Source organism: Astatotilapia calliptera, chromosome 23, assembly GCF_900246225.1.
Source record: "Astatotilapia calliptera chromosome 23, fAstCal1.2, whole genome shotgun sequence".
NCBI lineage: Eukaryota > Metazoa > Chordata > Actinopteri > Cichliformes > Cichlidae > Astatotilapia > Astatotilapia calliptera.
Window position 1 is genome coordinate 20,436,661 of NC_039323.1, and position 27,910 is coordinate 20,464,570.

The 27,910-nt window shown below is 41.5% G+C and overlaps 1 protein-coding gene across 2 annotated transcripts in view; it reads left to right on the forward strand.

Moving 5' to 3' along the window:
• LOC113016477 (zinc finger protein GLI2-like) overlaps positions 1-4,403 on the forward strand; it is a 94,165-nt gene extending 89,762 nt beyond the window's left edge. For both annotated transcript variants that reach the window (XM_026159321.1, XM_026159322.1), the window contains exons 13-14: positions 326-677; positions 1,643-4,403. In XM_026159321.1, coding sequence (XP_026015106.1) covers positions 326-677; positions 1,643-3,669 — 2,379 coding nt within the window. In that variant the 3' untranslated portion in view covers positions 3,670-4,403. The remainder of the gene's footprint in view (positions 1-325; positions 678-1,642) is intronic.
• Positions 4,404-27,910: the final 23,507 nt, after the last annotated feature.

A 27,910-nucleotide genomic window follows, 5' to 3' on the forward strand; every position in this document is an offset into this window, starting at 1 on the left:
CGCTCTGGCTCAGGCTCAAGCAGCCTTTCATCCTGCCCATTTCTAATTCACAGACAGACTAAGACAGTCTGTAATCTGTGGTGCGCCCCCACCTCTTCACCCCCATCCCCAAAAAACACACTCATTATTTACAATTAAGCTGGGGGAGGATAAAAGACTCACTGATTCACTGTTTTTCATGCCATGTTAACCACTGTCCCATTTTTGTTCTACTACAGAAAAGCTGTTTTTAGGACAAACTATTGTGTCTCTTTCTGTTTTGCTCATGTTCTTTTTTTTAAATCTCATTTTCTGCATTCCTTCTCTTTCTCTTCCTTCTTCACAGATGTATCAGTCCAGCCCTGGTGGTCAGTCATCATGTAGCAGCGAACCATCACCACTTGGCAGTGCCACCAACAATGACAGTGGAGTAGAGATGGCGGCGCACAGCGGGGGGAGCCTAGGGGACCTCAGCACCCTGGATGACCTGCCGTTTGTGGAGTCCTTGGGCTTTGAAGATTCCACCAGTGGGGTCGCAGCGGTGGGTCTTCGCTTTAGAAAGCAATTCAGCACCAGCCAGCGCCTGGAGCATCTCAAGAAGGAGAAACTGAAGACAGTGAGGGACTCCTGCCAGTGGACCAACAACCCAACACCACCTGTGGTCCTCGGGACGAAGCTCCCACCCATACTGGCAGGCGGTGAGTTGATAGAAAGTCTAGATTAAAGCTGCTTTGACAGTTATTCACTTCACTTCAACCTTTCACTAAAAATATAGAAACTTTTCCATAGTTAACACTTTTCTTAGGTGATTTGGTTTCCAATCCAAGAACTAATTAGTAAGCAGGTGGACACTTTACTTTAACGTTTCCCACACATGAATAGACTTGGACAGGACTTTACTTGGACAATCCTCCTATAACCGTGCAGAAGAACTGAGTGTGAAGGTTGAAACTGTCAGTTTACTAGATCCATCTTTGTTCCATCCTCATCCATGGCCATAAGCTGTAGGTAGAAACAATAGGATCATGGATACGTGCTGAGCTTCCTTAGCACTTTGTCTGAGACCAGCTTTGGAGGTGATGAGCTCAGTCATTTAGGAGAAGATTAATAAAATGAACATGATTACATGGAGTCCTTCCCTGGTACCCAAAGTATCTGACTGGACACCTGAGAGAGATGTTTCAAGTATGTCCAACCAAGGCAGACCCAGGGATCCTTCACATTATTCAGGTGCTTTTCCAGTTCTGAGTGGTAGTCCTTCTACTCTGGAGGATGGAGGTTTATGCTGCTGTGCTGAACTCACTGAAGCTGCAGAGCACAACAAAGGACTTTCATCAAGACCATGGACTAGAATGAGAAACTGCCCAGTGAGCTATCTGAATATTGATCTGTTTTTTATTGCGGAAAAAGTATATGTGGTATTACTTGTGGCATTAATTGACGTAGAAAGAGCAGGTGCACCTTCTTTCATATGAACACATACACCCACTGCCCCCTCAGATAGAATCTAATTCAATGAAACGCACTACATTTGGTCCACCAGCAAGTTCCTAGTATTTTATGTTTGTTCGATTGAGTTTAAAAATACCTGAAAAAAAGCTCCACAAGCTTGACAAAGTAGCTCTAGATCTAGAGTTTCTCATTCTCGTCTGTTTGTTCACAGGTTCCCTCCTGGAGAGCCAAAATATGGGTGGGGGTCCGGCGTCCTTCCCTGGTTCTAGCTTTGGTGAACTGAGCTCTAGTAAAATGACTGTGCTAGAAAACCTTTCCGAGAGACGTGATAGCACTTCCAGCACCTTGAGCTCAGTCTACACCCTCAGTCGCCGCTCCTCAGGCATCTCCCCTTGTTTCTCCAGTCGGCGCTCCAGCCAGGCCTCACAATTTGGTGCCAACCGCCCCAGCAACATCAGCTCTGCGGACTCCTACGACCCCATCTCTGCCGACATCTCACGGCGTTCAAGTCAGGCTAGTCAGTGTGGTGGGAGTGGCGGAGGAGCAGGAGTGTTTGGAGCAGTGGGTCTTCCCAGCCCTCTGAGCCTGACCCCAGCCCAACACTACCGTCTCAAGGCAAAATATGCAGCTGCCACTGGGGGCGTACCACCTACACCTCTTCCATATATGGACCAAATGTGTCTGCAATCCCATGCAGCCCTGTATGAGGACTCCCAGAAACCCTCCACCAACAAAGGCCTACCTTTCAGACAGTACAGCAGCTATGCCACAAGAAGTTTGATGCCCCACGAAGTCCCATCTAACATCCCCCGTCGAGCCAGTGACCCTGTGAGACAGGTTGCCCCAGAAACTTTAAACCAGTCGCAGTTGCACCGCTACAACAGCATGGGCACGCTGAGTGGAAGGGTGACAATCCAGCCTTGTCCACCTCCTGCAGCAGATCACCGACGTTTATCTCAGCAAGACTGTCATCGATCAGATGGAGGTCTTCACCGTTACCCTTATAGTCTGCGACCACCAAGCATTTCAGAGAATGCTACCATGGAGACAACAAGTCACATCCCTGATAATGGAGACAAGACAAATGAAGATTTCCAAGGAGCCTCGGCTATCCAGCAGCAGCACTTCAGTCAGAGAAGGATGGCTATTGTGAATCTGCTCTCACAGATTTTACCCACTTCGAGGAATAGTCCAGGTCAACAGCAACAGATGTGTCCACCTTCGCCATCCAATGTTCCAGCAAGTTCAGGACTCATGGATGCCTCCCAGGAGTACTCCAGACTACAGGTTCGAGGGAACCTGGCTGTGCTCCAGCAAAACCACAATTTTGGATCTCTTAGCAACCATTTCAGCTCCAACCAGCAGTTGAATCAGAACCTCACAATGCAGCAGAGGTACATTCAGCTGAACTCCGAGCCAGGAGCAAACTGCCTCCAGCAACAAGGATTCCAGCAGCCATCGAATCTCAATGAAGCCCTGTTAATTGAAGGCATCCAGCCCTATGACAGGAATGGTAACACCACCTATAAGCCTTGCATTAACACCATTAGTGGGAGCAACTGCAAACAGGAGTCATGTGACATGGAGACCTTTGACTTGCACTTTGCTGATGCTGGATTTCAGCCTGTGCAGATAAAAATTGAACACACTGACACATCAATATGTAACATGAACTCCCCAAATCCCTCACAAGTTGGAAATCAGAACAATTTTCAGCCAAGGCCACCAACCGAACCGAGATCTCTGAACAAGAACCCTTCAGTTCCAAAAGTTACGCAGCAAATGATGCAAGCTGCTAATGCTAACTCCGAATTATCCACTGCTGGAGTTTTAGGACTTCACCGCAGCAATAATGCTAATGACAATGCCTTGTACTACACAGGGCAGATTCAAGTATATGAGCCTAATGGTAATGTAAACTGTAACAAGGTGGTGCCTCCCACTTCAAGCGCCAATCAGACGGCAAGAACCAGTGACTGTACCACAGCACTGGAGCAGGCCCAAATAGACTTTGATTGCATGCTGGATGATGGGGATCACTCCAGCCTCGTGTCGGGAACGCTAAGTCCAGGTCTGCTCCAGAGTTTGTCCCAGAGCTCCTCTCGCCTCACGACGCCCAGGAACTCGGTCACGTTGCCTTCGGTGCCTGCGGGGACAGGGAACATGGCCATCGGGGACATGAGCTCACTGCTGACTGCTCTAGCAGAGGAGAGCAAGTTCCTCAACTTGATGTCTTAGCCTCAAACTGTGTGCAGACATTTTGAACCCCTGATGCAGAATAACCCTTCAACCCTGCAGTTGGAATTGGTGTGATTGTGAGCTGAAAGCTTCTGTAGCCTGCCTGTTGTTTCCTTGTACAGTCTTGTTTATGAATTATTTAAAATGGCAGTTTTTTTAGTCTTTTCAAAAAGCCATATCATTCTTTTTTCTTTTTTTTTTGCCTTAGGTAGCAAAAATGATGAACAAGGGAGTTTATTCAGTTGTTGTACAGGTCTGCAGTAAGATCAGTTTACTAAGTGCCTGCCTCAGATACAACAAACACATGTTGTGCGTATAGTTATATTCAAAAAAACGTGCAAATTCAACCAGGTAATTATCTGTGTACTCAATTAAAACCTTTCACACTGTAAATTACTTGAGTTCAACTTTAATATTTGTCAAGGAGAAAACAGTTCACTATTCTTTTTTTTCCATCTATCATCAAGTTTACAGCCACTTCCCTTGGTGAGCTGTGATTTGATTGCTGCATTGCTGCTGAGATTAACTGTGGCATCTCAGATTTGGGCATCAGAGACTTGATTTGTGACTGGAATTATTGATAACTTGGCCGTGCTCTCACAGAGAGAAGAGGAGAAGACTTCAGAGCAGAGACTCAAGCTTTCTTCTTTTTTACACTGTTGAAAACAGTTTGTTGTGCTCGTTATATGTAAATATCCTTTGTATATTTCTAAGAAATACAGTATTGACTTTGATTTTTTTAAATGCATGTGTTTTGTGTTGTCCTTCCAGCCCAGGTTATCCACAGCAGAATCAGAAATACATTTTTTTTCAGTATCTAAAAAAAACTATTTGGCTGTAGTTTAGGAAACACTATGCAATGCCATGCAAAGAGCAATATTAATGTTTAAAATGCACCTACTAAGCCAATTTCAAGCATTTTTTTTCCTGGGCCCAACAGAAGACTTTGAAAGCAGGCCAATTGAGCTTGTATGTCTATAATTGCCTGGGTTACTGACATCCACTCTCTCTAACATCATAAAGATCTAAGAGTAGAAAAATAATGTATGAAACAGAGCGTTTGGAGCAATCTGAAGCCTCAGCCTTTGGCTGACTGGGATTACTTTAGCCATGATTAACTTAAGCATCCAATATTCCAACAAAATATAAATGATAGTCCTAAAAATGTCGTTTTAATGTGTATTGTAGGGCTTAAGGACCATTTTTGTAACAATTAAAGAAACCAACTGAGCCCAACCAGGTCTTTATGATGTTTGCAGAGCTATACAATGTCAAACTTTTATTCTCATAAATGTGATTGTCACAAGCCATTCCAACAAGATATTTAGTTTATTAGTAAATATATAGATATATAGATATAAATCCAAGATATCTCTAGAAAATACCAAAGGTTTGTATCCAGCTCAGTTTGTATTTAGCTCAAAGTGTGCCTGATTTAAGCTGTTTTCACACATGATGGTGTGGGGAGAAGTTACATGTAGCACAAAATAATCAACTTCCGACCTATTCTCACTGCTGAAAGAACTCTGGTTTGGTCAAGGTAGCGATCATGACAGCATGCAAGGTGCAGCACACATTATCAGTACCACTGAGCGAACTGGCTTCTTACCTACGCATTGATCACATTCTCAAACAAGACTGGCTGATGTAAACTGTGACTCCTTTCGACATTTGCATTTTCACAATCTCTAATCCCTAGAGATGTTCAGGGCTGGAGTGTTTAAGATGTTTTAAAATGGTTCTGCTTTAATGTAAGCGTTTGCTTTTGTTTTTTGCAGGATGGTCTCTAAAGTTGGTTTGTACCACAGTCCTGAACTTTGCAAGGCATTACAATTATTTGGCAGGGGTGGGCAACTCATTTCTTCAAGGGGTCACATGAGAAACTGGGGTTGTTGTGAAGGGGCTCTACTGGTGGACCTATTAGTCCTCCTAAACAGTCCCAGTTTTTCATGTGGCTCCTTGGGAAAATGAATTGCCCACCCCTGAAGTCCAACAAAATAGGACTAGACAGTCTTTAACCTTTTCACGTTCACATAATTAAGACCATATAATGTCCCACACACCCACGTGAGATAATCCAATCCAATCCAATCCAACTTTATTTATATAGCACTTTTAAAAACAACAAAGTTGACCAAAGTGCTTTCCAATAATAAAACAGAGATAAAGCAAGTCTAGAGCATTAACACCAAGCAAGTGGCCATCATAAGTTATTTTTTACAACTCACTTGTTTAAATGTTATTAAGGCTTAAAAGTATTATTTACTCACAAATGGTTGGTGACACAGGTGGCCAGGCTTCACCTTAACTAATTGGAGTCCCTGAACTGGACTTCTGGACCTTGTTTGTGCTGTTGGAACATTTCAATAGAATTATTTGACCAATAATATACCTCCTGTGCAGTTAACTGTACTTACAGACCATCTAAGAAGTCTGTGCTCTACTTTTTGTAAATACATTTCTAGGATTTTATTTGAATATTACTTAATTACCAGTTATCTGTGTCTATGTGATGCATATATACAGTTTGTCAATACATCCTGCTAACCAAGCCAGCTAATAATTTAACAGCCACTCATCCATATACAGTCACTTCTAGGACCCTCAAACCAACATGACTCTAGCCTAAAACCACAGTCCACAGTGACTTTTATGCACAGATTATGATCTGGACCTGATTCTCTCAAAATCTTATGTAGTTTGTAATTTATGAACATGGTTAAAGTATGTTAGGAAGATTCTTTGTAGTCAGGTGTTTTGGTATTCCTTCGCACTAATTCTAAAGTGTTGAGATCTACTAGAGGGATGATCCCTGTTCCTCCAACCCTTATACTATACCCTCCTTTAGTGCTTTAACAATAATGCTGGAAGGTCCAGCATCTACCATGTGGTGTGGGGCTCGGGAGGTAGAGCAGGTCATCTACTAATCAGAAGATTGGTAGTCGTTCTTTGGGTGCTCCAGTCTTCAGTTTTAAGTATCTAAGGGCAACATACTGAATCCAAAATTGCTTTTCAATGAGTTCATTGGAGTGTTAAATGTTAGATAGAAAACACTTAGGAGGAGAAAAAAGTGTTTGTACGATGAAGTGTGAATGGGTGAATAAGGCATGTTGTATGAACAAGTGCGTGCTCAAGTAGATTTGAAAAGTGCTATAAAAGAAACAGTCCATTTACTTTTCACCATAGCTGTTCAGTCAAGTTGAGATCTGGTAAGCATGAAGGCCACAGTTCTGTAGTCCCATAGATGGATGGTACTGTCATTCCAAATCCCAAAATATGGCAGACAAATGTAGGGTCAAAGGTTCAGGTTCAGGGTTTTACTTGAATCGATCACCTGTCAAGCTGAAGCAGCAAGAGGACGGCTATCAATTTCATTCCACTTTTTTGCTAACAACTGCTCTGGTAATGAGCCCAGTCCAAAAACATAAAGCCTACTCTCATGTAAATCAAATAAAGCGTCAACTCAGTCTGTTTTCCAGCAGGTTCTGTCGTCTCCTGGTTCTCGCTGTGGCTGAGTAAATATTATTATTCATCAGTCCGCCCCTTGATCATTTCCTGCAGGAGGAGGAGGAGGAGTGTTGATCGCTTCAATAATTCAACAATAAAACTTTCGTCTTTGAAGCCATGTTCCCACACCCCGTGCCGACAACGCACTTTCTTCACTCCTTCCTTGTTGAATGTCAGGCTGAGGCGCCAACACATTCTTAAGACGACCTCTTTCAGGGCGGCTTTGAAATAACTTCCCCTGACCTCGTCTTGCCTTGCCGGCGAGAACAGGCTTGACATAATGTAAATCCTCACTGGTAAGCTGATGAAAAAGGACGCTAACAGGAGGCGAAAGGGCTCGATGAGTGCAGAGCGGCGGCTGCTGCTGCAGTTAGCCTGTGTGTATTCCAATATTGGCTCTGACAGAGCGGCCCAGAGGACTCGGCTGCTGAAACCACATAAAACAAACCAGCTGAGAGGAGCGAGCGATGCCGGGGACGCAGCGCTGAGCTGAGAGGAACAAATGATTTTAGTCTGTCAAGGAATTCAGCCGAGGATACGTTTGATCTGGAGCTTGTGATTGCTTCTGCCACTGGAATTCCTTCTCCTCTCAGAGATGTGAAGTGAGAAAGAAAATAGCCCCGGGCTGTGAAATACAACCAGGGCCCGAACAAGAGGTGGAGATAAGACTCGCAAAGATGGTGCATTAACAGCACCTTCATTTATTGATGGCGATAACTGAGTGAGGAAGATGAAAGACGGGTTTCAGCACTCATGAAGTATGACTGTACTGTAACTTTGTTAGGGAAAAAACAATGACTGGGGATGTTTTGCAGCAGAGAACCTGCCCTAACCTGGCGTTAAATTCTTATTTGGTTTTTAATTTAAGCCTTAATGAGTTATTTAATATTTAAGATTCGTTCTAATTAATCTAATGTTTCCAAGTTCTTTGTTTTCTAAGCTGCATAATCTGATCACTTTTGCAAGGTGACAGCCACATTTTAACTTTGTTAAAGTCGTTATCTTTGCAATCAAATACATACAGCTGTAGTCAGAGGTTTACATCCATTTATCATGGGCATAAGGGTCACAGCAATTTTTGGCTTTTAATGCTTTTTTTGAATTCTTTTACAGGAGTGTAATGATCGTACAGCAAACATCTTTAATGTCTTTAATAAACAGTACCTGGGTTTGAATTTATTTTGAATTTTCTCTGATCTTTTTGGGTCAAAAGGCTCTACAATATATTTTAACCTGACAATGCTAAAGCCTATTAACTTCTCATTAGTCATTATGATTGACCACACTTGCTAGTTTCTCTTGCAGCATAAGAAGGATTTGTTTGACGGCACTCACTGGACTGATCAATACTTAGAACAATGAGAGAGTCCAAGAAAGTCAATGAAGATCTAATGTAGATCCAGTGTAGATTTACACAAGCTGGGAAGATTGGGAAGCCATTTCTAAACAACTGCAGATTCCAAGATCATGAGTTCAAAACAACTGTACTTAAATACAAGTTATTGTGATGCGTCATCGCTTTGCCAAGCTCTGCAAGAAGACCCAAACAGACACCCTGAGATGAGAGGAAATTGGTTAATATGTTCAGGAACAACCCAGGAAACACCAAGACTCAAGGCTGCCATTAACTGGAAAGTGCTGGAACACCAGCATCACTGGGCTGTACAATCATCCCAGTCTGGAAAAAGAACAGTTTGAAGAAATCATTAAAAGCCCCAAATTACCATGACAATCATATTTCTAAACTTCTGTTCACAACCGTTGGTGTCTTGGACATAAAGTTATGATTTCATTGACTTGTCACATTCTGTTGGTAAAGTTTAGTCAGCTGTTGGAAGGTTTTAAGCTCTTTCTGAATAAAAGGAGAAAAGTACATCAAAAGCTTAAAATTAAAGACAATTTAACTAACTGAAAGCCACATTATTTATGAAATAATTGTATTAGAAATGTTCCAAAAGGCTCCATCAGCACAAACACATTCCAGAGGCCCAGTTCAAGGACTCCAATTAGCTGCTACCTGTCAGTGAGAGAGGCCACATCCCCAATGTGCCTTGCAAAATCCAGATGGGTTAGTTTGTTTCCTTTTACAGTTGTTATGAAGGGTACTATCTATAGAGGCTAAAACTGTTTTTATATCAGGCTATAAATATGTTTATTTCTGTAAAGTTGGACATTTTAATATGGAAGTCAATAGGGACTGACTCGCTTTTGGAGCTACCACTGCATCTCTAACAAAGTCATGCAACAACAGAAGTCTATAATTGGTTAATCTGACACACACTAGATATCCTATAGATACAGTTACTACAAAATTGTTAAAGATCAGAGAAATTCTAGATAATTCTCCACAAATTCCTCCAGTATTTCGCTGCTTTGCTACATTCATTACAGTCTTTGAGTCTTCATTTTAAAGACTTGATCAGGTGTATCTGCAGTTTTCCCAGGATGAGGTCAATCACAGACTTATTTCCCTTCATGTGTCTGTTTTTTTAATCCATCTATCTAAAATATTATGCTGCAGAAACACAAAGCTCGGACAAACAAAGTTTGAGATTGGACAGAATGAAGATGATTACATGAGTCTGGCAGCTTCACTTAAATCTGCCATTCAGAAGTTCAGCAAAACTGTTGGAAATTCTTGAAGTGACATCTGCTCCTCCTCCCTCATAAAGAAACCCAGAATCTATGTATATGGGAGCATTTTTCATTTTTAAACTTTAGCTGCTGCATACCAGATGTCTCCTACATCACTGGACGTCCAGGCTCATGTTTCCACTTCACTTCACTGTGTGTGTTTGTGTTGGCTGTTGGAGCAGGATGGACTTCAAACTACAGCTGTGAGGTCACAAATTCTGCTTCGGGTTCGTGCCTCAAACTCATATTTTAGGTGTTAGCAGAAACATGAACTTGCATCATTCTCCAGAGTGGCATTAACACTTCCATCCAGTAACAACCAAAGTACATTGTTGTGCTTGAAGGTGTGTTAAAAAAAAGCCAGAATAACTTCAAATGTATCTTTCAGAGATTGTACATAGAGCAAAAGCTGGAAAGAGATTTTGTCCAAACTACAGCGAGCCCCAAAAGTGCCCAAGTGTCACCTTCAATCAGCACCATCAGCGGGTGGACATTTTACAGCCTGAGCTCATGGTAGGGCGACAAACAGGCCTGTCTGCAGAGAGTTTAAAGACCTTCGGAGGAATGTTTTTTACAGTGAATGCTACATTCTCAGGCGTCTCTCAGGGCTCCAAGTTTGACAGGCTCTTTATGACCGACAAGCTTTTGCAAACACTCAAACCTTAGCAAAGCTGCCTGCAGCTGAAGACGGAGATGGCATCAGTAATTCCCAACTACGGGTACAAAACTCCCACGTGGTACTAACCAGTTGATAATATGGAGAGAGTATGTCAAGTAACCTGAAAAAAACAGCTAAACAGCTAAAATCAATGCTGTATGGTGCATTTCACAGCAGAGTACAGCTCATTTTGAAATCTTACACAGGGCCTCCATTCATGCACTGACTGAAAAAAGTCATTTTCAGTCCATATATTTTAAATAAATATTTAGATATGGTATAGTTTGAGTATTTTATTAAAAATTTGCAGGTTATTCTAAGGTTTGGAAACTGAGTTTTATTTTATTTTATATTATTAAAACCCTATATGCTGTATGTCATTGGTCTGTTGGTTAGTTAATTTCCTGATTTCTAGTTATTAATTTACGTTTGCTTTACTGTTGCTTAGTTTGTTAGTTTGTTTTCAGTCTATTTGTTAATTTGTTGGTTTTTTATTGGTTGTTTTTGTTTTTTTTCTGTAGGTTTTCTGGTTGGTTATTTTTTAATTTAATTTGTTGCTTTATGTGATTGTTGGTAAGTTTGCTTGTTGTTTTGATGGTTGGTTTTGTTAGTTTGTTTTTTGGCCTTTTTGTTTTTACTTGTTTTGTTATTGCTGCTTGTGTTGCTCTGTCGTATGAGTTAATGTTAAGTTTATTCATTTAGTAAAGTTGTTTCATAGTTTGTAGGTTGTTTTGTATGTCGGTTAGTTTATTTGTTGGTTCTGGTTGTTTTGTTTGTAGATTCAATAGTAGGTTTATTTGTTATTTTGTTGGTCGGATGGTGGGTTGGTAATGTTGGGTAATTCGGTTGGTTTGCTGGCTCTTTTATTATTATTTTTTGGCAAGTTTGTTTGTTTCATGTGATAGCTAGTTTACTGGTTTGTTGTTTGATTAACAGTTTAGTTTGTAGGTTAGTTTGTTGGTTGATTTGTTGGCGATTCTATTGTTAAGTAGGTTGGCTTGTCTGTAAATTGGTTATGCTTTGGTTTATAGATAGTTTTTTTGGGTAGTCCTTGGTTAGTTTGGTTGTTGGCACATTGATTTGTTGTTTAGTTGGTTGCTGGGTTTGTCGGCATGATTTGTTGATGGTTTATTGGTTTGTAAGTAAAACAAAACTTTATTTATATAGCACCTTTCAAGATAAAAAAATCACAAAGTGCTTCACAGAAGCTAAAACCTAAAAATCAAAATCAACCAAAAGCAAGTTTAAAAAGATGAGTTTTTAGCTGCTTTTTAAAAGCGACCACTGAGTCCACAGATCTCAGGCTCAAAGGGAGAGAGTTCCACAATCTGGGGGCCACAGTTCCAAAAGCTTTGTTGCCTTTTGTTTTCAGCCTCGTGTGTTGGACAGCAAGCAAGCCCTGGTCACATGACCTCAGGGACCTGCTGGGAATGTATGGATGTAAAAGTTCACTTATATATGTTGGTGCTTGTCCATGCAGAGCCCTGAAAGTCAAGGTCAAAACCTTAAACTGGATTCTGAATTTAACGGGGAGCCAGTGCAGCTGAATCAGCAGGGGTGTGACATGGGAAAACTTGGAGGACTTGGTCAGAAGCTTTGCAGCAGCGTTCGGAACAACTTGCAGATGCTCCAAAGAGGCTTTACATAAACAAGTAAACAAAGAATTACAATAGTCCAGACGAGATGAAACAAATGCATGAATGACAATTTCTAATTCGGAGCGCGATACAATGGGACTCAGCTTAGCAATGTTTCTCAAGTGATAAAAACAGGAGCGAACCAAAGATTTTACATGGGCATCCGAAGTCAGAGCTGAATCAATACTAACACCAAGGCTCCTGATAGACGGTTTTGCAAATGTAGCAAGTGGACCCAAGTTTTCCATAACACTAGGTACAAAATTTTTAGGAGCACAAACAAGAACTTCAGTCTTCATTTAGTTGAAGAAAGTTTCCAACCATCCAACATCTAATGGAGTCTATGCACTTATGCAAAATCTGTAGCTTGGAAAAATCATGGGGCTTAAAGGAGATACAGGGAGTGCAGAATTATTAGGCAAGTTGTATTTTTGAGGAATAATTTTATTATTGAACAACAACCATGTTCTCAATGAACCCAAAAAACTCTTTAATATCAAAGCTGAATGTTTTTGGAAGTAGTTTTTAGTTTGTTTTTAGTTTTAGCTATTTTAGGGGGATATCTGTGTGTGCAGGTGACTATTACTGTGCATAATTATTAGGCAACTTAACAAAAAACAAATATATACCCATTTCAATTATTTATTTTTACCAGTGACACCAATATAACATCTCCACATTCACAAATATACATTTCTGACATTCAAAAACAAAACAAAAACAAATCAGCGACCAATATAGCCACCTTTCTTTGCAAGGACACTCAAAAGCCTGCCATCCATGGATTCTGTCAGTGTTTTGATCTGTTCACCATCAACATTGCGTGCAGCAGCAACCACAGCCTCCCAGACACTGTTCAGAGAGGTGTACCGTTTTCCCTCCTTGTAAATCTCACGTTTGATGATGGACCACAGGTTCTCAATGGGGTTCAGATCAGGTGAACAAGGTGGCCATGTCATTAGTTTTTCTTCTTTTATACCCTTTCTTGCCAGCCACGCTGTGGAGTACCTGGACGCGTGTGATGGAGCATTGTCCTGCATGAAAATCATGTTTTTCTTGAAGGATGCAGACTTCTTCCTGTACCACTGCTTGAAGAAGGTGTCTTCCAGAAACTGGCAGTAGGACTGGGAGTTGAGCTTGACTCCATCCTCAACCCGAAAAGGCCCCACAAGCTCATCTTTGATGATACCAGCCCAAACCAGTACTCCACCTCCACCTTGCTGGCATCTGAGTCGGACTGGAGCTCTCTGCCCTTTACCAATCCAGCCACGGGCCCATCCACCTGGCCCATCAAGACTCACTCTCATTTCATCAGTCCATAAAACCTTAGAAAAACCAGTCTTGAGATATTTCTTGGCCCAGTCTTGACGTTTCAGCTTGTGTGTCTTGTTCAGTGGTGGTGGTCTTTCAGCCTTTCTTACCTTGGCCATGTCTCTGAGTATTGCACACCTTGTGCTTTTGGGCACTCCAGTGATGTTGCAGCTCTGAAATATGGCCAAACTGGTGGCAAGTGGCATCTTGGCAGCTGCACGCTTGACTTTTCTCAGTTCATGGGCAGTTATTTTGCGCCTTGGTTTTTCCACACGCTTCTTGCGACCCTGTTGACTATTTTGAATGAAACGCTTGATTGGTCGATGATCACGCTTCAGAAGCTTTGCAATTTTGAGACTGCTGCATCCCTCTGCAAGATATCTCACTATTTTTGACTTTTCTCAGCCTGTCAAGTCCTTTTGACCCATTTTGCCAAAGAGAAGGAAGTTGCCTAATAATTATGCACACCTGATATAGGGTGTTGATGTCATTAGACCACACCCCTTCTCATTACAGAGATGCACATCACCTAATATGCTTAATTGGTAGTAGGCTTTCGAGCCTATACAGCTTGGAGTAAGACAACATGCATGAAGAGGATGATGTGGACAAAATACTCATTTGCCTAATAATTCTGCACTCCCTGTATATTACTGAATATCATCTGCATAGCAGTGATACGAAATGTCCTTAAAAGTGCTCAATAAGTGTTGAAGAGGAAGTAAATACAGTAAGAACAATAAAGGCCCCAAAACTGAACCTTGTGGCACACCATAGGCAAGAAAAGTAGAAGAGGAACTCTACTTAGAGGTAGCCACAGAAAAGGATCGTTCATGCAAATAGCATTCAAACCAGTCCAAAGCAGCCCCTGATATACCCACCCAGTGTCTCAGCCTATCTAGCAGATTATGATGGTCCACAGTATCAAAGGTGGAGGTCAGGTCCAACATCAACAGAACGGAGCATTCTTCTGCATCACATCTCATCAAAATGTCGTTGGAGACTCTAAGAAGTGTAGTTTCAGTAGAGTGAGCTCTACGAAAGCCAGATTGGAATTTATCCAGAATGCTGTATTCATCTATCCATCCATCCATCCATCTTCATCCGCAGCCTAAGCAAAGAGGCCCAGACCTCCCTCTCCCCAGCCACCTCCTCCAGCTTATCCGGGGGAATACCAAGGCGTTCCCAGGCCAGCCGAGAGATATAATCTCTCCAGCGTGTCCTGGGTCTGCCCCGGGGCCTCCTCCCGGTGGGACATGCCTGGAACACCTCACCCAGGAGGTGTATTTATCTAGAACAGCTATAAGCTGCTTAGCCACAACCTTTTCTAAAATCTTCGAAATGAACGGTAATTTTGAAATCGGTCGGTCTGTAGCTACTAAGAAGAGAAGCATCAAGCTTAGGTTTTTTTTAACAGTGGGTGAATAACAGCATTCTTACAATAAACAGGGACCTGACCAGAAACCAGTGAGGTATTGATAATTGTGAGCACACAGGGACCAACAGACTGAAAGACATTTTTTAAACAAAGATCCAGGTAAAATATCAAGAGAGCAGGAGGATGCTTTCATTGAATTAACTAACTTGACCAGCTCAGGTAAGGACACAGGTAAAAATCTTCCTAAAATTACAGGCCTAGCTTGAGTTGGAGTAGACAAGAGAGACACAGAAGGAGAGATTTTGTTCCTCATGTTACTGACTTTTTCAAGTAAGAAAGAAATTTTTCACAATCTTCATTTGATGAAATTTGTAGGTTGGTTTATCTGTAAGTTGATCAGTTTACGCGTCTATTACAATAGTTGGGCAGTTTGTTTGGTTTATTTTTGGTTTTCAGGTTAATTTGTTGTTTGGTTGGTGGGTTTGTTAGCTTACTGATTGGTTGTTTTCTTAGTTGATTAAATTGATTTCATGGTTTGATTTATTGTTTGTTGATTTTTTTTTTTATTGTTTTGTCTTTGGTATGTCAGTTGGTTTTTCTAGGTTTATTTTTCATTGGCTTGTTGGCCGATTCATTCATTTAAACTAACTTTTCTTAGTTTCCTCAAATCCTGAAAATCCTGCACAGGAAATTCTTTTAGCATGCACCACCAGTGACACCACCCACCATCATAAGAATGTGAGAGTCCCCGCATTCTGTGCGGTCAGACACTGAGTCAAAGTGATGATATTGTAAATGACTACCAGCTCCATCACAGTGGTGACACTCATTCCAGCAGACTCGCTCTGATGTGAAGGAGACTGTTCTTCTGCTCTGACCTCCACCGCCCCTCTTCTTGTCTTTTTCCTTGCGATGACACCACATCACATCTCCACAGCTCTGCATTATTTCGTTATTATTACTCATGTGACAGTCTAACAAGGCCGACTCTCTCCTCCTGCGCCTGGTGTCAGAGCAGATGATGGATAGTGCTCTGCACTCACCGATGCCTCATTCATTTCTATTAGACTAATATGTAAATTCCATCCAGATTTCAGTCTCTGCCTGCTGAGGCTGGAAGACAATATTAATTTACGAATCAATTTCAGAAGCTTGTGGTCAAACTGGCAGCTGAGGAGGATGTCTGTCTCCATTTGTATCTGCCCACAGATGATCAGACGTCAGTAAGGAGTCAGCCACAAGCAGACACTCAGTAAAGTAAACGCCCAAAAAAAAAGAACAAGCCTAGAAATGACCTACAGAGAGACTTTTTCTACAGAAACTGCTTGCAGTTCACATAAAGGACAATAATTAGATACGGCTAATCCTTTACACTTGCTTCAAAATAGAAAAAACCCAAATTTTAATTTACTGTTTGCAAATATAATACTAAGTTGTTGTTGTTTTGTTTGTTTTTACAAACAGACAACACTATTTTGTCTAACATATGCTAATCAATCAGTTAAGAGTTTACAACAATCCATCTTCTGTTCATGGTGACTTCTTCAATGAAAACTGCCACGTTTAAGCTACACCTCCATAGGGCCCTTTATATTCTGAACTCTCCTGAGTGCCCTCTAAGAAACTGTGGAGCTTTTTCTGTTTTCCCAGAACCTCAAATATTACAGTTTTCTCAAAGCCAATTTCTTGTCACATTTATGCACAAGGAGTTCTTCAGTGATGGAGATTTGTTTCATTAATAAAACCCTAATTAATAAGTAACTAATTACTAATTAATAAGACTTTAGTAGTTAATAAGACCAATAACTAATCCTAAAATTGTCTCTAATACCACAACCGTCATCAGCATTTCAACATGCAGTGTTAATAACAAGTTTCCATCAGAGGGCAGGACATAATGACATTTTATCAGATGTCTCCTGTGTTTGCCCATTACATACAGGTTGCACTTCACCATAACGTGCTGATGCCAGTTACAGATAATGTTCACATTCTGGAGACCTACAAGTTTAAGGAGGCTTGAGAAGTGACTGTGGCCCAAGTAAGCAAGTAACTAGCAAGAAGATGGTAGTTTGCCTCCAGTTTGGACCTTTGTGTTGTCCATAATTCTTCTCGCTTTCTTTACCCACAAAACCAACAAACCTGCAAACTACTGAGTTATTTACCTCTGCATTAAAATGTAAGGGGTTCATTCTCTGGTGAAAATGATATCTACCTTTTGTTTTGTTGCTACTTGGACCATATTTGTTGTTGTCAGTGTTGGGAAGGTTAGAGCGTCATCCTGTAACCATGGGCCTGTGCTTCGTACGTCGCTTACTACATCCAAGATCAAATGAAACATCCAAGACCAAACCATCGCGCTAACCGTGAGCGCGCTAATCCGGTTCCCCGAACACACCTGCTGTTGGCGATTAGTACAGCTGGATGAAGTAATGTGCGATCACTGGGTGCCGTAAAAGGGGATACGCATCGATAGCAGAAACAGTGATCGGCAACCCTCTGATTGGTCGGCGAAAATGTCGAAGGAGTGCGCTCGGCTCGGTATTTTTCGGCAGCAGAGCAAGAACTCCTGAGTGAGGGATTTCAGGAGTTTCAGAGTTAAATCAGAACGCAAGGGAACACTGCAAAGGCTGCAAAAGCAAGGAGAGAGGGCTGGCAGAAAGTTGCTGACAAATTAAACTCGTAAGTAATTTAATAATAATAATAATAATATATTGGATTTATATAGCGCTTTTCAAGGCACCCAAAGCGCTTTACAATGCCACTATTCAGTCACTCTCACATTCACACACTGGTGGAGGCAGCTACGGTTGTAGCCACAGCTGCCCTGGGGCAGACTGACAGAAGCCAGGCTGCCATATCGCGCCATCGGCCCCTCTGGCCAACACCAGTAGGCGGTAGGGTAGATTTATTATATTACACTATATTATCCAATATTATATTACATTATATTATATTGTTATATTTTATCCTCTTTCACATTAGAGCCACAACAGGGCCCACTAGAACATGGGAACAAGTAAAAGTGAAATATAAGAATATCCTACAGAATGGTAATATTTATCACTTATATTGCTTTTCGTCTCTTGGAAAGAGACCCTGAAATAATCTGTTTGTTTGTTCATAACAGCAACCAAGAAAAGGGCAGAGCAAAAAAAAAGACAGGTGGTGGTCCTGCACCCCCTCGTCAACAAGTTGGTTAAGTGAATAATACCCTCACGGGAAAATCGATATCTCTCAATGAGCACACTGTCGCGCTGAGCTAAAGGATCCTGTCTGTCCCGCAATATACGCTGAATTCTGAGGACTCTCCTTATCAATCTTGCACCTTCCTCAATGGGTGGCTCGCGTAAACGGACAGGACATGGCTGCGACAGGCTTCCCAAATCCACCTTGGCTTTTATAGCCGTGGTCTCTCATCTTGATTACACGAAGTAATTTACAATTACTACTCTGAAATATGAATTACATCTGTAATAATCACATACATGTAATAGAATGTTAATAGTACATTTCCCTTTTTTAGGAAATGACCTGTATGTATCTGTGTGACATCAATAAAAGGATCAGGTGCTGATTTATCTTTAGTTACATTGATGTTATTTATTTATGGTGAAACAGTGGTGGAATATCGCTGTTGCTTTCGTATACATGAAGCGGAAATACCTGCGTGGCCGCGATCTAATCCTGTTTACATAAAGTGAACCTGCTCCCGAGCAGGTTTACGCTTACGGCTCTGTTGCTATGACAGCAAGTCCCGGATGAGCTTCGGGGAACCGAACGATCCAGGATCACGCGAAATCGTCAACAATCTAATCCAGCTAACTTACTTAGCGAGGTACGAAGAACAGGCCCCATGGCAAAACAAAACCCAAACAGTCCTGACCTGCAACAATATGAAACAGGAAAATACCACCGTGTAATCCATTTATTTCAACAAAGTAACTGTATTCTAAATACCACCTTTTTAAACGGTAACTGTAACGGAATGCAGTTACTCATATTTTGTATTTTAAATATGTAATGGCGGTACATGTATTCCGTTACTCCCCAACACTGGTTGTTGTCAAAATATCCATCTCTGGGCCAATGACTGGGAAGATTGATGATGCTAACAACTATGATAACAAAAAATTACTTTATAATTGCATCAAGCTATTTACTTAGGCATCACCATTAGCAATTAACAGAACAATGGAATAATACATTTGCCTTACAATGTTTCATTTTTATTTGTCCTAAATTAAAGACTATTAAATAAAGATCACTTTGTTTTTAAATCTTGATTTTAAATACATTAAATTTTATTAGATGCTGGAAACTGGATCAAATCAAGTAGCTGTTGTAAGTCAAATTCTAAGTAAATATGAAAAAAAAATCCAATCGGACTTTTGGATGGGGAATGAGCAATGTAAGTTCTGCCAGGTTGACTGGGTTTATGAAAAGACAGGATAAGCACAGATGTATCCAGAGCAGCAGAGGCTCTCTCTGGTATCCCCACAAAGCTTCACCATTCTTATGACTGTGAAGCCAGTAAACCAACCCTAGGCGATTAAGATTCAAGAGATGACCTTCCAGCCTCAGACCTGAACGTGTTGAGATTTGAAGCACCTTGCAGTTCCTGAAATGTCTTAGCATGGGTGGCCCCTGTGGGACAAATGTATTATTAAGGCGCGGCTCCTCATTTCAATAGGGCCAACTCCCTGCCGAGAGCGAGCACAGGGGCCCCCCGTGTCATCGCCTGCTTAATATTAACTAAGGCCGCGTGAATAATCCTCAGAAACTGAGGTCAGTGCCACGATAAAGTCTGAAAGGACAAAAACACCGGTATGGTCCTTTAACGAGCCCTGTCTTAAAATTTTTATAGAGAAAGTGAAAGAATCTGCAGAACCAAACCAGCTCTGTGAGGTTTCAGACACTTTTCTGGGTTTTCCTGAATGAAGTCACACGCTGACCTGCTGGAGCGCAGCGCTGTCTGGGAATGTTGCTGAGGTGTTTCTAAAGTAAAAGCCCCTTGAGCTTTTTTTCTAAACTGCAAGCATTGAAACCCAACAGGAAAATTATAGTTGGTAATTTATGCAGCATTCCGGAGCTTGTTTTATTCCTTGGACTTCTTTCCAAGATAAAAGGTCAAATGTAAGAAATGGGATTTTGCTTCCAACAGTTCTAGACTTGAAAAGTCTCAGTGGCCCAACATGATTTTTGGTGATATCACAAAAATCACCTATTTGATATCTTTAACTTGAATTAAATCTGGAAACAGAGCTTAAAGCAAGCAAAGAGATTAAAAAGAGACCCTGGTTATTAGAAAAAAAGGCCAAAGTACTCTCAAATTAATTTGTCAAAAATAAAAACATTGTACTGTCATTACAAACTGCCTTTATGGTCCAATAAAACAACTCTGGGTCGATGGACACCCTGATATTACTGTGAATGACTTCTTTTGAGTGTTGTGTGGAGTGTCCAAACTGCAAAGTCTGAGGCAGGCAGAGCTGAACTTAGTAGATAGTTTGCAATAGTAAAAAAAAAAGGTCAAACATAAGGCCAAAAAGGGGGAACAGTGAAAACTGTGAAAAGTAAATTCTCTGCAGCCAAGAGAAAATCCACATTGACAATTAGAAACAATAGACCACTAGACACTCTAACAAAGGACCACAGGTGACAGCACCTGTTTAGAAGGGCAATAAGGGAAAGTGGAGACAGTTGAGGAGAATGGCACAAAGCTGAACTAAATCACAGAAGACAAGAATAGGGAAGCAAAACTAAAAGCAAAGCACAAGGAACTCTCAAAATAAGGCAGGAAGTGAGATAACTAAATGGGGACATTTAACACAGGAGACTTGGCACAAGAGGGCAGAACACTTAGGGAAGAACTAAACTCTTAAACAACTGTACACTAAGAGGACAAATATACACAAAACAACCTAAACACTAAGAAAACCACAAATCACATAAAATATTTAAGTAAACAAAATTTGAAGTCCAAAAATACTCAAAAAAGGCTGAGCAAACTGACCCAGGGTCATGATCCCAGCTGTTTTATGGCGAGAGGCAGGGTACTCCCTAACACACTGAAACAACCGTTTGCACTCACAGTCATACCCGCATTCACACCTATGGGCAATTTAAGGTTTCCAAATAACCTATCCCCACTAACTCCATTTAAATATTGCAACTGTGAGCTTTAAAATACTAGAATCAGGTAAGGAGAAGCAGAAGTCTTCGTGTTTTTACTCCACACCTCCCTTCCTTCTGGCTCTAAAACACAATCGCAGCGGCATTATTCAACACTGTCATCGGAATGAGAGCTGATAAAAGTCAGGTAGGAACTGCTAACTTTTTAAATATTCAAACTTCAGAGCAGAATCACTTGAAGATGTTTATCAAACTTCCAGATTTCTTTACACACGGACTGAACACCTGTAAAATCATCGGTACTGTCTGGCACTCAGGTTGGTATTGCATATGGCTGCAGTGATGAGGTTACAACAAACCATGACCATTGTTAGTTTTTTTTAATCTCCCACGTCAGAGGTCAAAAGATGCTACAGTTAAAAGATTTCCTTTACTGCTAACTAACAAAGAGCGGGCCAATCATCGACGAGGCCTTCGGTGTCATGAACTAATACAGTATGCATATTCATGATATGTTTCTATGCAAAATAACATCTGTTTTCCAACAACGTGCCATCTGTCTGAGGCGCTCTGTGATATTAACGGCTCATCCCGACACCGAGAGCTTTCACACAAACAATTGTGGTGGTCATTATCTGGGCTACCTCATGCAGGCAGAGTCTCCACTGTCATTTACATGTAATGACACACACACACACACACGCACACATACAAACACACACCACTGTAAGGACATCTGGCAGGAAGTTGGTGTTTCTGTACAGGGACGTGCAGAGGGGGGGGCTAGAGGGGCTTGAGCACCCGCCCCTTTCCTGATGAGTGCCCAAAGTGCCCTTATGTTGAGGCAACTTTTAAATTTTTTTTATTTATTTATTTATTTTTTTATGTGTGTGTGCGTGCGGAGTCCTGTCTGTGCCCCTCAACAATAATATTTAACTAGTAATCACAGTTTTGCTAAATAAAAGGATCTGGCTTGCATCAGTCACATGATCACATTTAACCAATGATCGCCCTCGACGGCAGAACGCGCTGGTTACGAGCCGGGAACGAGCTCACAAAGAGCACGCGCATTTTTTGCGGTCCGGAGCTGTAGGAGAAACACAAGTTAATTCAGAGACACAGACTGATGCGACAAAACCAGTAAGGTGTACAGCGTACACTGTAGTGTGTAGCACACAGGAGTATTAGCTTATTACGTACACGTTGGTAAGCTGTCTTGTGGCAATTCGACGAACTGAAACAAACAAGCGTACTGTGTGTGCAACAGCGCGACAAACATTACCTGTCCTTTTATTAACTGCACAAGTAGTGCTGGTCACAGCTGCTGGCTACCTGTGTAAGGCTGTCATGGGTCTGTAGCTCTGTCACCGTTTTAGGGAACATATTTAGTTTTAAAGTAAGTTTCTGGGCATTTCCTGCCTTTCTGGAGGGATTATATTTCACTAAAAAACGATCTAATATGCATGTCCACATAATAATTATTATAATTATAATATATTAAAAAACACATGCTGTATTTTAAAGAACATACATTAAGAAGCAGATTATATTAGATTTATATTTTAAATAAGACAAAAGTTGGATTTTACAGCAGTAAAATGATTGTATCTCTACAGTTTAAAATGTAATAAGCTTTGCCCTGCACAGAGTGGATAGTGAAACAAATGGAATCATCATAAATACATTATTTCATATTTATTACTTCCCCCTCCTCATTGCTTTATTATTGTAGCTCTAGTAATAAATAATAATGTAAGGATGCCCATAGTATATACAGTATTCTGAAGAAGGTCTAAAATGTCACTGTGTGTGCATGTGTGTGTTTTATTTAGCTGGATTTAAAAAAATATTACTCATGATATAACATTGTCCAGACATGGCTGGTAAGGACATGAGGAGGAAACAGTAGGAGCTGTGTGAGGCTACTAAAGGCAGTGCTATAACATTTTTCTGTCATCATTTTATTATAGATTAAGTGCAAGAGTTGTTAGGTGTGGATAATTAGATTATAGTTTATTGCAATAACAAGTTGTGCCTTGTTCTCAGATAGACAGCAAGTGGAGAGTGATATATGAAATGATGGGAAGGAAGGAAGAAGAGAAGCAAAGAGTGATTCACAGGCAGAGCCGAGTTTATGTCACAGTTTTTCGTTGCCTTATGGTTCCAAGCGCTGTCACCAATCTTTGCATTTTGTTATTATCTCATGACACTTGTTTAATCTGCTACCATCTCTCCTGTGGACTTTTTAATGTCTACAGTCTCAGATCAACACAGCCCTGCCCTTCCCATATTAGATTCTTGATGAATGTGTGTTGTTGTTATTCAGCCTGGTTCAATGTGCCCCTTTTTAACTTTGAGCACCCGCCCCTTTAAACCTCTCTGCACGTCCCTGTTTCTGTACAGGTTAGGGTTTTGTTCAAGGACGCTTTGCAACAGGAAGTCGGTTTTACTTGTCAATCATTATCGATCATCACACCTTTTTAGAGAAAACTTGCAAAACTTCCAGAATCATCAGCTGGTATGAGATTTGTCTCTGATATACTGTAACTAAAAAGGAAATTAGTCATGAATAACACTCCAGGTATTTACATTTACTTTAAACACAAAGGTTTGAAGTAACCAGAGAGCCCCAGATAAGGGTTGAGCGCCTTCTTTGCATTGGGAATTGGGAATGAGTTGATGCCTCAAGTGGATGACTTTAAGGATCCCAGGTTCTTGAGACAAATGGGAAAATGTACTAACACGCTGTGCCAGTATAAACTGGGTTTGGCTTGAAAACCGTACTGGTGTGTAGTGTAGTGATTGCTTGTAAGAGGTGGGAATGCTTGTGAGTGACGCTTTTGAGTCCTTATATGTCTTATATGCATTCCAGGGAGTTCATTTTTCAAGGAGCAGTAAAGGGTGGGAAGTGCTGGGTGACAGACGCAGAATATGCTGGAGAGATGAAGTATCTCAGCTTTTTTGGAATTGCTGATATAAATAATGAATAGAAAGCCAGTAAACGCTAAATATTATATTTTATAATGAGAGATAATGTTTTTTATTTTCCAGAGGACAAATTTTGACATTTTTCAGCCTCTCATTTCACACCATTAATCACTGTGAATGAAATCTACGACGATCTGATGTATTGCCATAACATGAGACGCAAAGTAAAGTAAGTAAAATATACAAAAATAAGAAATGTTCCTTATTAAATACTTGTAACAAACTAATTGTCAGGTTTAAAAATTTACATTTTGTTGTGTAAAGTTGCTCAACTTTTCTGTGAATGGATGGCTCAAACTCTCCAGGAAGTGGTGGATGGCAGAGGCAGCTGAGGGAGGTCAGCGCCGCCACCTCACAGACAGCAGGGCCCTGCAGGTCTTGGCTCTCTGGAGGTTTGAGGATGGAGGTCCTCATTAAAACCTCCTATCACTGTGCCCTCTCCCCCTCCTCCTCACCCAGTCCACCCACTCTGAGGATTCGCAGCACTAAACGTATGCTGGGCCCATCCAGGTGTCATCCAGCAGGTGTGTGCTGACAGCTGGAGTATCCTGATGAGAACACACAGAAAGACTGAAAAGCTCAGTGCTCGCTAGAAAGTCTCAAAAGTCCTAAAGGTTATTTAACATTCGCCTAATATCAACATGTTTCCCACTTTAGTCAGGTTTGAAGAAACTTTATAAACACTTTATAAACAGGGCCCATGACTAAAAGTGTTATTCCCCTGTAATTAAATTGAATTTCATGAAATTTATTTGAAATTACAAAGTAATTATATTTACTTACAAATACTTAATGGCAACGAAACTAGAATAAAGGGACAAGTCAGGTTTTTACAGGGAAGAAACAATATTCCCCTATCTTACATCATAAGCATGCTGTACTTTAAAAGACATGGGCCATATTATGGAGTGGCTTAAGCTAATTATTTCTTTGTTTCCTAAATAGTTGAAAGGTGGGCTGAAAGAAACGGACAGTGGCGTTCAACCAGGAATGAGAGAACTGCAAGAAAATCAGCAAATATCTAAAATACAGCATGAAAAGCACAGACGGTGGCTACAGTGGACAATCAGTTTCACTTCAGCTCTTCGCTCTTCTCCACAGCTGATGATCCAACAACAACAGCATAAACAAGAATGGTCCACAGACCAGTTGCACCACTTGTTTTGCATGCCTCCTCTATCAGCAGCAGACACTGTCTGCAGGTAGACGCACTGCCAGTGAACAACCACTGCTGAATCATAATTTCGGCTTAACACTGAGAAATATCCCAGTTCGAGACTGGAAGGAGGCACAGATCCTGGTAGGGCTACTGCAGGAAGAGCACATGGCAGTAAAATCTTTCAGATCAAATATTTGGATCCATGTCCTGTTGTGGATGGTTGTAAATAAGGGAGCAGCTGAAAGAAGCTTACGGAGGTTACTCTCATGTCCACCTGAGTTTGACTCCAAAGTTAAAATGTGCAGCTTTAAAGCAGTAATAAAGACATCTAGACCTGGACACAAAAAACTGTTTTGGTCTCTAATGCAAATTTCCTCCTTCACAACAACTGTGAAGTGATGAGGTTACAACAGGGTGAAGTGCAACTTTTGGCACTTCCTGGCAGTTCTGGAGGCCAACTGAGCCACTCCCAAACTGCATATTTTGGTTGCTTGCTCATTGTAGCCGGTCATATTTTCTCACAGAAAGGCCGAACTTACCTGTAGGTCAGAGGTGTGCAAGGAAGCGACTCTCAGGTCAGACGAGTGGAGAGAAAAGAAAATTGTGAATCTGTCCTAAAAACCAGCTTTAGCTCAAATCAGCTCTCATGCCCACTAAAGTTTGCCTCGTTCACTTTTGTTGTGCCTCTCAGCTGTCCCCTTGTCATATGACATGCATGTCATCACGACATGATGGCACGCTGAGGATCCGTATGGGGGGTGCCAAGGGCAGAGGGAGCTTTTGAAGGTGGACTCTCTAACAAGCTGGAGCTGGGCTTCTGTCAAACATCCCAACCCCATCACCACCACCACCTCTCTGCATCCCTGCAGCCGGCATTAATGCAAATTATAGTCTGATAATTTAATAACTCTGCCGGCTTGATCTGTCCTTTTTATTACAATTATCATCAGGCAGGGGGTTGCGTTCCATCATCAGAAAATAAACATCATCGATCATCCTTGTAATGATTAGACGCTGACAGGCCGAGCTACGCTTTGCATAAATGGGCTTTAATGTGGAGCTGGAAGAAGAGGAAGAGGTCGTTTTCAGATGTTCTCCGCTAACTTTGGCCTCGCGTCGGGGATATTAACCGCGCTGATAGTCACAGCAAGCCTCCCTTTTATGCGAGGAGAGCCGTTTCTTAAAGGATTACGTCAGGGGAGGCCGACTCCAGCTCAAATCTCCGAGCCAAGACATGCAGTCGGGGCCTGTTAAGTCTTTCCAGAAAAAGGCTGGAAGGTGCCAGAGCCATACACAGAGCTGGCACCTCAGCATCAGGGCCTCCCTGTTAATTGCAGTGGAAAATGATGCTGCATTTCCCGCCTGTTGAAGCAGCTTGTAAAGAAAACAAGGCCCCTACCCCCTCCATCCGAGGAGAAAAGCTTGATTTATAAACTCGGAGTCTTAAATACAAGAAAGAATAATCAGGCTTTGGAGGGTTCTTGGCACCAAGTGAGCTCATTTTCACCACGGGGAGAAAAACATTAACCAACTTAAATCACCGTTGCATCAGGTGCTGAATGTTTTATGCCGCCTGTGTTCTCTTTGTGTGCTCTTCTTGGCAAAGCCCCGCAGCGTGAAAATAATAAAGAATAAGCCTTTCTGAACAAGGTGTATCACGTTGCTCCTGCTCTGATTACTCTTCTGACAGGTTTGAGGAGAAATCAGGTATTTATGATTTGTGGTTAAAATTTACACGCGCTTCGTTTCTCCGTTTTCACGGGCTATGAAATAATAGCTCCCTGCCAAAGCCTCGTCTTTGCCAGCGATGAAGGAGGAGGAGGAGGAAGAGGTGGGGGTAAAAATTGAGACACAAACACTCGGTGAGCAGCCGGCCTAAACACACAGAGCTGCTTTGTTCTCTGCCTTTTGCTATTTTGGCTTTGAAACGGCGAGAAAGGATGAACTCCCCTCTAGGATAACATGTTTTTTTTTTACTGCCTGACCACAACGGGATAACATCCTCCCAAAAAAAAAAAATCCCCCCCAAAAAACAGCACCTTTCATGTGAAGACTCAGAGAAGAAATTTTCAAAACACACTCCACCGTTACACTGTCGACCAGATCTAAAGTGGCTGCGCCTCAGGTCGGGGACTCCTGAGTAAGGGTATCGTGGTGTCGCGGGGGCTCGAGGGTCATGAAACATTCGTGTTGGCAGGATCTCATCTCCCCATGTGGGGCTTTAATTGTCTCTGGAGCGCAAGACAATATTTAAAAGTTTTAAAACCTTCAATAAGCACAAAATCAGAGGTCACTGTGCTAATGCAAGTGAAACAAACAAACTTTATTTAGAGCTGCAGCTTGTTAGTTTGAGCAGATTTAACAGTTTTTGTTTAAATTTCTGTTTTTCTACAGATTGCATATCAAATATGGCTGCAGCCACCATGCTGTCACCCCTTCATTTTGGTCTCACCTTTTCAAAGTTATGACAGTAGTGTTTTGTATACCACTATTTGTTTAAGCCAAAAGTTATCACATTTGGATGACAGGAGATGTTATCAGCTAATGCTAGCTATCTTAGTTGTGCAAACTGCTAAATAATGCTAGGTAACAGCCATAAAGTTATATTATAAAATTGCACCACAACTAGTGCAGAGATTTCTTGCCTGCAATTAACCACACAGCAATCATATTAGGCTGATACTGTCGGTAAAGATGCTTCAAAAGGCAGCAACACCACAAACTCAGTCTAGAGGTTCACTTCAGAGCCCCCCAGCTAGCTGAGGTGAAGCCTAGTAGACTGCTAGCATCTACACCTGCCTGTGGGGTGTAAGAAGCATGCCTGTCAGTGAAAG